This window comes from Nanorana parkeri, unplaced genomic scaffold (assembly GCF_000935625.1).
Source record: "Nanorana parkeri isolate BGI_ZX_2015 unplaced genomic scaffold, ASM93562v1 scaffold139, whole genome shotgun sequence".
In the NCBI taxonomy this organism is placed as follows: Eukaryota; Metazoa; Chordata; class Amphibia; order Anura; family Dicroglossidae; genus Nanorana; species Nanorana parkeri.
The window spans coordinates 832,364-843,321 of NW_017306407.1; the positions used below are offsets into that span (position 1 = coordinate 832,364).

At 40.0% G+C, this 10,958-nt stretch overlaps 1 protein-coding gene across 17 annotated transcripts in view; it reads right to left on the reverse strand.

The window, feature by feature from the left end:
- ABI2 (abl interactor 2) overlaps window positions 1-10,958 on the reverse strand; it is a 77,375-nt gene that overhangs the window by 14,045 nt on the left and 52,372 nt on the right. For 7 of the 17 annotated variants that reach the window (XM_018554028.1, XM_018554033.1, XM_018554032.1 and 4 more), the window contains one exon: window positions 723-827. The exons of the other annotated variants lie outside the window; for them this stretch is intronic. In XM_018554028.1, the coding sequence (XP_018409530.1) occupies window positions 723-827 (105 nt within the window). The remainder of the gene's footprint in view (window positions 1-722; window positions 828-10,958) is intronic. 17 annotated transcript variants of the gene reach the window in all.

Sequence of the window (10,958 nt, forward strand, 5' to 3'; positions counted from 1 at the left end):
CCCCCCCCCCCCCCCTTTTAGATTGTAAGCCCCCAGGGGCAGGGCCCTCCTTACCATCTTGTCTTGAATTGTATTGTGATTGTAATGTCTTCCTTATATTGTAAAGCGCTGCGCAAACTGTTGGCGCTATATAGATCTTGTATAATAATATTCGGCCTTTAAAACATCCCTTTCTTTCCTGATGAAGCAGAGGAGGCCCTAACATAATGCATTCCAATTCCCCAAAATGATTTTTGACTGAAAGAGCATGATACCTTCTTTTTATACTACATCACAAAACACTTTATTTTTCAAGCCTCAACATTCAAAGTAAAACATCAATCAATACTTGCATGACATCAGCAGCCTTAACAAAGAGGCTCAAAACCAGATTCCAATGTTAAAAACCACCATAGCTGATGTTAGCAGGTTTTGTAATGCATTTAATTATGGCAGGCAGCCTTCTGAATGTCAATATGCCATTACCACATTCAGAAGAAGCTGGCACTCTTTGGTTTCTGAGTACAGAGCAATCTACTGAGTGTCTGCACACGGATATTTAGTTACACATTTCCTGCACCGTGTGCTTGATTTGCTGCATCAGCAATTGGCGATTTCATTCATCTATTACGTTTTGTGTTCATCAGCAGAAAAAGCAGTTACATTAAAAGTGTGACTGTTGAAATTTGATTCTTAGAGATTACACTATTATTTCATAGGACTGGTCAATAAAGTGTACTGACCTAGCACTTTTTTCACCCTCACATTTCTTGCAATTGGTAGCTGCTTCATGTCCCTTTTGTTTACCAGTCTGACAAGCATTCCACAGAAAAGAACAGGTGGTCTATCTGTGAGCCAGAAAGTTAAGAGTAATATTAGAGATGAGAGCTATAGAGGGGTAAACAAATGTAGAGCAAGAATTAAGAAGCCAGACAGATATGTAGTGGATGGAGATCCTAGAATGCAGGAAAGCAAGAAAGAAGGAAAGGGAATCATTAAGTGTACAGATGTTTTGGTGAATGTGAGACTGATTCACTGAAGTGTGTATGTCTGATCTTTACAGCACAGCGGCATGTCTGGCCTTAAAGATAGTTCCGGAGGCTTCTAAGAGCGAGCAAATGAAAATCACGGCCATTTACCTTCTAAATGTTATTTTTAAACTGGAACTGACAATCACACATCAGTGCATTCAGCCCAACAATTAGTAGCAAAGTCTCGAGCAATGTGAGCAAGGTAATAATTAGCTTTAATGTGGCTGAAGGTGCAGCCTTGTGAGCATACCGTGGGTGTGCTTATGGATGAAAAGCAGCATGTTCCCATTTCAAACATTTGCTTTGAATCCTACAGCTCCAGACAAAAGGAAGGCAGGCTTATATGTTGTATACAGGCAGTCCCCGGGTTACGAACAAAATAGGGACTGTAGGTTTGTTCTTAACTTGAATTTGTATGTAGGTTGGAACAGGTACATTGTTTAGGTGCATCTCCAGCCAAAAAAACATTTTTTTTAGTTTTGAATAGCATAGGGAAGGGTTAACCTCCTGTACCATTTGCTTTGCTGTCTTCACAGTGGCTCTAACCCCACACCATGCTAACCGAAACTAAAAAAATTAAATTTGCATGGAGTTCTACTTTAAATCCAACTTGGACAGATGTTTGTACAATTTCCTGTAATGTACAGTACCAGACCAAAAAGAGGCAGGCACTCCTTGTCTGCATGTCTAACAACTTCCTGTAATGTACAGAAGGTACAGTACTACAAACGAAGGCGCAAGCACATTAGCATTACTACTAGTGGAACAGCCTAGGACCTCCGTTTGTAAGTAGAAGTCGTACGTAACTCGGGGACTGCCGGTATTTTAATAATGCTGGCTTGCACAAGGAGCAGCCCTGCCACTCTAATTGTGGTAGAGTACCCAGATATTCTATCAGTACTATATACAGGTGAAACTCGAATAATTAGAATATCGTGCAAAGTTCATTTATTTCACTAATGCAACTTAAAAGGCGAAACTAATATATGAGAGAGACTCATTACATGCAAAGCAAGATAATTCAAGCCGTGATTTGTCATAATTGTGATGATTATGGCTTACAGCTCATGAAAACCCCAAGAACCCCAAATCCACAACCTCAAAAAAGTAGAATATTACATGCAATCAATAAAACAAGGATTGTACATAGAACAATATCGGACCTCTGAAAAGTACAAGCATGCATATGTACTCAGTACTTGGTTTGGGCCCCTTTTAGAGCACTTACTGCAATTACTTTTGCACGATATTCTAATTATTCGAGTTTCACCTGTATAGTATATTCAGCAAAATATGGTAATTACTTCTATTTACATATTTTGGTTGTTTTTACTGGTTTATAACAACATTGCTGGGCACATTTTTCCAACATACAGGCCACATTACTGAAGGCTTTGCCGTAAGAAGTCTTGAAATACAGTTCAGTGCATCTGCCCATTTGGTATGCCTAGGCGCACTTCCATTTTGTCTATAGTTATTAGCGAGTGTGGCAGCAGACCAACAAAGCAAAAGGTGAATGGTGGGTGGGGGTGTGGGGGTCGCAGTGCTCGGCATGCAGTTAGTGAGGAAAGTTATTATACTGACAGTGGTCTGGGAAAGGAATGCTTCACATAGGGTAAGTAAGGCATCACATGGGAACAGGGTAGGTAGAACTGAATATACTGGAGTAGGTGTGTCTTGGAATCATGTGGATGCTTACTTTATACACATTTTTTAGTTCCTGGTTGTAGCATAATCCTCACCAAGCTAATGAGCAGGAAGGTGAAAATATTCTTAATAAATTCACCTGACCTACTGCTGGTGCTTTTTAAAGTACATAAACTAAAATATGTATGTTGTGCAAGATTGCTATGCCCCAGTTACATATGTTTCTGTTTACTTGTATAAATTACAAAATGTATGACTAAGTACATAGTGTGTGCCATTCTGTACAGTCGGCCTAATGTGCCATTTTACATATAACCCATGGACTACAAGTGGAAGAATAGTTTTGCCCAGTCTAGTAAATTGACACATGCATTTGTCAGAACAATTTTTTTTTTATCAGCAACAAAAAGTAAAAGAAACATGCTTTAAATACTGAGTAATATCTATATAGTAACAAAGATGGAGCCTCTTTTCAAGATATAAAATAGAAGGCAAGTATAAACATTCCTAGATCTCAAAAGCACCAACAAATGAACTAGAACAGACCTGTGGCTCGGTAATGCACAAAGTGCAGTGTAAAGAGTCGTTTTTACCTATGCAAAATGCACCCTAGCTTTAAGGGATATTGCCACCTAAGCCAGATGTCTCATGCTTCAAGATAAAATATTTACTGAAGCTTATGAGATTTATCTCTGAGTAAGCAAGTCAAAAAACCCTAAAAATAGATGTTCCGACAACTGCACAATGTAAACTTGTCAGGGAATTTGTTTCAAGAGACAATTTAACTGGAAAGAAGACCAATCTAAAGTAAGGTAATAAATGCCTTTTCAGAAGAATGTTGGGACAATAACTCTTCTAGACATTTCCAAAAGGAATAAGACCCTAATCCAAACCTGTAAACCTGAATACATCTTTGGTTAAAAAAAAAAAAAGCTGCCACTCTTTTGTGGAGCACATAAAGATATTTTCTAACCTCACTAAATTAACGAGCAACAGGAAATCGCAAGATTGTCAATATTACAATTCCAAATCTAAAATACGTAAATTACTGCATTATGGCCCAAGTATAAAAATAGTATGCTCGTCTAACTAGGGGAAAAAACTGCATACGATCACTCAGTACTAAAGATGCAGTGGTCTTATTAAAGTCTTAGTCTATGTGAACCTATTTCTCAAGATGCTGGTAAATGAGGGGTGCACAGCAACACATATATATGAAAGGGGCCCAGACATGCAGAGGAAGGGGGGAAACATAAGCATCATGTCATCCTTCAGTAGGATAACATGCCTATTTATGTTTAAGCAGTTTTTATTGAGGCAAGGCAAAAGTTTTCATTGTAAAATAAGTACAGAGCGCATGCCACCTCTGTATCAAAAGAAACCTCAAGTGGGAGATCTTGTGCTATAAAGATGCAAACATACCAACTAACATTGCTTAATCTTTAAAAAAAAAAAAACGTCACAGCACACATGGGTACCTTCTATCACAAATAAATTCTGCACCACAAAAATATATAATTAAGCATAATACCAAAAAATGCAAAAGCCCAAGAAAATGTTATACTGTACATTGATCACATTTATCATGTTAATGATGCAGATGAAAGAATACAGTAGAAATATATATCAACAAGCAAAAATTATAATACAAGACAAGTGAGTGAGATAACACAATTGCATTCATTTTCTTCTGTAGAGTATAGAAGTATGGTGCATGAACCTTAAAGAGTGACAGCTAAAGGTCAATGGCTACATCTGTACTTTCACTAGCAAAGTAAAAAATTTACAAATATACAGACTGATGCTAACTGGCATATTATACTTCTTTGACCCCATTCACAGAGGAATCGGCCTGCACATACAGCTCCGTGCAGCGCGCGGGGCCGTACCAAGCAGCTGCCGGGAAGGACAGGGGCTGCGTGCGATTAGTACGCAGCCCCCATCCTTCTCTATGGTGCTACACAGCCGTACGTCCCCTTACGCTGGCCCGCCCTGTACGTCCGTAGGGGTGCGGGTGAGCGTATTCATACGCCACCGGAATGGATCCTGTATGCGTCCTGGCCAAAAAACCTGCACCCCTACGGACCTGCAGTTGAGGTGAGCGTAGGGGGGCGTACGGCCTCGTAGCCCCATAGAGAAGGACAGGGGCTGCGTACTAAATCACACGCAGCACCTGTCCTTCCCGGGAGCTGCTGGAGTACGACCCTGCATGCAGCACGGAGCTTTACGTGCGGGTCGATTCGTGTGTGAATGGGGCCTTACTGCTGCACTAAGAAAATGCATAAGGATTAAAACCTAATATATTGTTCCAACACTACCCACATAATGGTATTGGGCAATGGTGTGATTCATCACTTCTATTTAAGAAAATGGTCATAAAATGATTAAATGTATAAATTTGACCCAAATCAATAAAACAACTTAATTAACGCATGGAAGATAATAAAAGACACCAAATTAATGCAGCTCTGTCATCATTAATACATCACTAAATGTATGTTAAATTTAAGTAGTGTAACTACACCACAATGTTCTATTTACTAACACGGTAACAGTGACAGCCATTAAGATTAGATGCAAAAACATTTATAAATATAACTCAAATATTGAAAAATACCCCTGAGCAAAATTGACATGAAATCTCCCATAACAGGGCACAATTGGTGTTGGTTTTGGCATGTGAAATGTGTATTTGTATGAACACAAATGTTATTTAGCTATACAAATGTTTAATTTTAATGTTTCATGTTTAAATTGCTGCACTACTGAAGATATTGAGTGAATTCTGAATCGTAGCCAATGTTTTTAACACCTTCTGGTCTCAACTGTATACTCCCTATAAACAAATCAGCAATATTTAAACTTCTGCTATGGGCCTGATTATTCGTGATAATATTGTCATTACTTAAAGCGGACCTTTACCCATATCTTTAAATAACTTTTAGATTGTAAGCCTTACCATCTTAAAAATTGTATTGTGATTGTAATATCTTCCTTATATTGTAAAGCTCTGCTCAACCTGTTGGCACTATATAAATCCTGAATAATAATAATAACAACCACCTTTAGAAATGTTTAGTAATGACAATCTACAAACATATACTTCTAGATTTTTGCCGGTTTTGTATTCTTTGCATACCGTATTTCTCTTTTCTTCCCCAGTCTTCTAACAGTGGCCATGTTTACTAAGGGCAGATTACTAGCTCTCCTTTTACTTCCTGGATTTCTGGCACATGTGACTAGGACATGTGACTGTTCCCTTCATCTCAGAGGAGGAAAATGCCTTTCCCTGAGATCTGAGATTTTACAGATTTCCCAGCAATGCTCTGCTGATGACAAGGCAATTCCAGTGTGCACTGCTTTGGCAAACTGAAGTCATTTTCACTTTCAAACCAGGAAGTGAATGCTCTGCAAGTGTAAGTATTTCATAGTCACAGCATTTTACACCTGACATGTCTATGGTATTAATCATACACAGAGAGATGCATTGGTAGAATTTGATTTTTGAGGGTAAAGGACCGCTTTAAGATAAAGTAACTTTTTTCGTGACAAATAAGGCCTTTTGGGGGGATATTGTCCTGCTTTGATCAGTGTTGGTATGAAAAGAAAATGTTACTGTAGAGAAAAAGTATCAATTTTAGCTATAATTTCCCAATAACCCTAACATTTTGTTGAATATATTTCATTACAAATTAAAGTTGTTGTTTTTTTTTAATTTTGCTAAATTGTTTAATGTCACAGATTATAAAAGTTTTAATGCAAGATTTACACAACTTTCATACAATTTTAGGAGTTCAACTGGAAAAATGTATGATTCCTGGGTGAAAGTTCTGTGAATCTAGAGTCAAAATGGGTTATGCTGCTGCCTACAAAAGAAATGGACGATCGGTAAAAAAAAACTAAAAGCCTGCCACTTTAAAGACATCACACCTGCCAGTTGTAGCAAGCAATATGAAAGTTAATTAGGGGAGGGAGCTGTAACCCTCAATGGACTCTGAGAAAAGGACTGGACAGTAAAAACAAAATCCTATTTACTATATTGTCCATTAATGGACACAGCTCTGAAGAATTCTAAATGAAGGACGTTCAAAACCAGTCAAAAACAGAGGGGCGGGCACTATAAAAACTAGAAGAACCAGCTCAAAAAACAGCCATCAAATACTTTTCCACCAAAACTAGCATCAGAAAAACCAGAAACATCACATTTATAAAACTTTTGCAATTTGAGCAACAGAAGCTTGATTTAGAAAAGCCGTAGTATTATTAACTGCCCGAAACTCATAAGCTTGAATAACCACCTGGATCTCGACTGTATTGTCTGCTGCAGCACTCTCAGCATATAGCGTGCAATGGCAAAACAATACCGGCGCCTTCAAATCCAAAAAGTTCGGTAGAATAAAAACCAGTAGAATAGGGTGAGAGGACGGAACCCCTGGCAGGGAGAATCTGGAGTGATGTAAAACACCAATTGGTTGGTTCTGATGAAGGGGGCGTGCCCCAGAAACACGTTAACCATTTATCAATACAGGGATCGAGGTTACTGGTGTTTTACATCGCTCCAGATTCTCCCTGCCAGGGGTTCCGTCCTCTCACCCTATTCTACTGGTTTTTATTCTACCGAACTGTTGTAAGTACAGCCTTAGAGCTGCGTGTTTTTACTATTAAATAACATTTTTGCACTATGGAGGCGCTCTCTTTTGTTCTTTTTCTCATAGCGTGCAATAGCCTGCTATATTATTGAGTGTTGGGTCACAGGAGGACACAGTAAATGTCCTCCTGTGACCCTGAGGAGAACTATGGGGAAAAAAGGTTGCCCCCATAGTTCTCCTTTAAACGATGCAGCATCATAAATAGGAATAGTCAATGCCTTGTTAAGACGATAAATCGGAGGATCAGAATCAGCATAATTGGACCATTTTTAAACAAAATCATGTGAAAAAAGATACACACTCAAAATGCCTAGGAACCAGAATTTTCCAATCCTGATATAAAAACCTATCAAAAATAGGCAGATTAAAAACCTGGCAGACATGCTCAGGTTTATGTGAACCTAAATTAGCAATATAAATAACAGTAGAATCCTCTAGTTTCAGTTTCCCTCTGATGCTAAGTGAATCTGTCAGAGCCCAGCTACTGCATCAATGATATGGCATAGTTTTTATGGCAAGCATACATTAGATGTATTGTATCCATGAGCTGAATCTATATGCTATGTTCCTTAATCAAGGATGGAAAGAGTGCGTGCCCCAGGCGCCTAGATAAGTGCCACCAATGTCTGCCCACTAGATAGCTTTTATAAGCGCTGCCACTCCTTACGAAGTGAAAACCACATAATCAGTATTCATGAAGAAGTAGGAGGAAAACAGTAACTGCTTTTCCCAGTAAGCCTGAGCAAAAATAAAGAAGCTCCCCATGTGGCCAACTTGTGAAGTACATAAAGAATAACAAGCACAGGTCACCATAGCAACACCTCAGAGACCTCGTAATGTACAGGCCCTTGTGACTAGAGGAACCAGAAACATTAGTGACACCAATGTAAAAGTACAAATCTCAAAAGTTTCTGAATAAAACCAGTAGTAGGACTAAAGTAGGAAAAGAAGAAAAACATCACTTTCACACAGACGCATGCCCAGCTAATGACAGTCTCTTCTGACAATTCTGAGTCAGACAGATTCAGACACTAACACGCACGGCCCCGACCAGTGTGAGGGGAAAAATATGCGGTACCACAACCCCCGCTGCAGACAGCAGAGTAATCGAACAATGGCTGTGCAATAGTAAAAAAAAACAGGATATCCCTGTTCTCTCCAATAAGCGACATGAAGCTGAGGGCAAATAAGAAACAAAGGAAACATGCGCAGTAGATAAAAAAACTATTGAATCAAAGTCCCGGCCTTTTATGGAGATGGCGGGAAATTTAAATAAAATCAGTCAAACTCCACATAAAAAGGCATGTAGCCAAACAAGAGTCTAAAAACACAGCACAATTAATTGAAAAAGAAGGAGATCACCCAACTAGAGCTGCAACAGTTAATCGATTAAGTCGATTAAAATCGACGATTGAAAACGTTGGCAACGTTTTCGATCGTCGATTCGTCGGCTATCGATTGCTTAGCCTGTTCGGGGCTCTGCACGCGGCCTGAGTCGCACGTCACGCGTCACACGCTGCTCCCGACGTGTCCACCGCACAGGCCGCCTCATAAGCCACGCCCACCGAACAGGCCGAAGCCGCGCACGCTGCTCGTCTCCTAGCCGTGAGCTCTCTCACCCGCCGCGAGCTGCCTCACCCGCCGCATAAGTCATGCTGGCCGCTGGTCTCCTCCTAGCCGTGAGCTCCCTCACTATAACAGGTCAATGGTAATCTGCATTGCACAGTATAATCATTATACAGCGCAATGCAGAATACCAGCATTTACAGAGGACTACATATCCCAGCAATAGTACATTATTGTATAATGTTGTACTATTGCTGGCATTTGTTGTATTCCTATATAGCTGGTGGTATACTGCATTTCGCCGTATTATCATTATACAGCGCACTGTAGAGGACTACAAATCCCAGCGATAATAAATGATATACAGCGCAATGCAGAATAACGCCAGCTATAGAGGAATACATCAGATCCCAGCAATAATACATTATATACAGTGCAATGCAGAATAACGCCAGCTACAGAGGACTACAAATCCCAGCAATAGTACATTATAGTATAATGTACTATTGCTGAATTCCTCTATAGCTGCTGGTATTCTGCATTGCGCCGATCTATAATAATGTACTATATTGCACACCACACTTTTTTTTTACTTCCACCGTGCCAAGCTTGCTCCTGTGATGGACTACAATCGCAATAGAAACTAGTAGGCCATCACTGGAGCCTTTTTTTTTTTAATCCGATTAACCGATTAATCGAACTTAATAATCGGCCAACTAATCGATTATGAAACCGTCCGTTAGCTGCAGCCCTACACCCAACCTTATAAATATGAGGTAAATAAATGATTAAAATAGGAACACAGGACCACTGCAGGATGAAGCATAAGTACGGATACCAGAAACAACCTGCTTGTTGACAACTAGAGAAACTCCAAAAGATTTAACTTATCCGGCATAAATGTCTCAGTTTTGTTTGGTAACAAGAGAGACTTCCAGGATTTAATAATATCCAGTGTGAATCATTTAGCAGCTCTTGGTTGTAGAATCTTCAATGAAGAAACAAAATATACTAAAATAATAAACCAGGAGACATCCATTCTCCTATGGACAGTAAGAAAAACTGGAAATTGTGAGGTATCCTTAAAGTGGCAGGCTTTAATTTTTTTTGCGTAGTGTTCATTTCTCATGGAGGCAGCAGCACAGCCCTACATTTCAGAATTCTTCAGAGCCGTGTCCCGCAATGGACGATAATTTTTTTACTTTTACGGTTAGGTCGACTGATGACATATGCAGATCAAAAGGTCACATTGTTGATATTCGTATGAATATTCGATATTCCCTTTGATATTCGTATGAATGGCAAAGAAATAAATACATAGTAATTGTGTGTGTGCAGGATCCTGTGTGGAGTTGTCTGTGCTTGTGCGGAGCAATAAAACTGATTTTAACCTTGGAAAGGGTGTGCAGCTCCAGATCTTTGCTAAAGGGTGTGTGTGAGGAATGGAGGAGTGAGCACCTGTGAGCTGGAGCAGAGATTTGTAGGCATCTTAGAGAACTATGGGGTCAGGGCTTGTCCCCATAGTTCTCGGAAAATACTGTCGGGATCCACCCAGCTGCAGGATTGACTATCCAGAGGCAGAGCCAGCTGTGCCCGCCCCCTCCCCCGTCCGTTTCGCCAGTCAGCGCTGGAGGGTCGGACAGGGGAATCCCTGCAGGGAGCCGTGAGTGACAGGCACGGCTCTCTGCAGGGATAGATCGAGAAGTGAGCGAGCGACGGTATGTGTTCGCTCACTTCCTGAACTACTGAGCCGACCTGACAGTTTAATTGTCACAGGTCGGCTCAGATTATTAGGCATTATGATTATGAGTGAACATCACTTGCCTCATAATTCTCCTTTAAGAGCAGCAGCTTCTTTTGTGATTAATATAACAGTGTTACATTGTATTTCTGAAAAACATTCAGAGCAACGTTTAAAAACATTGTTCCATTTTTTTATAACAGCCCCTGCACCTGCTGCAATATTACTCAGCAAGTGTTGCCTGTAATCTTGACCCTGAATTTCTGGTAAGAGCAGCAGGGGGAGTGGCAGCATAGGGCGAGGGACAGGGCGTGCTACACAAACCCCATATGTACGTCATTTTCA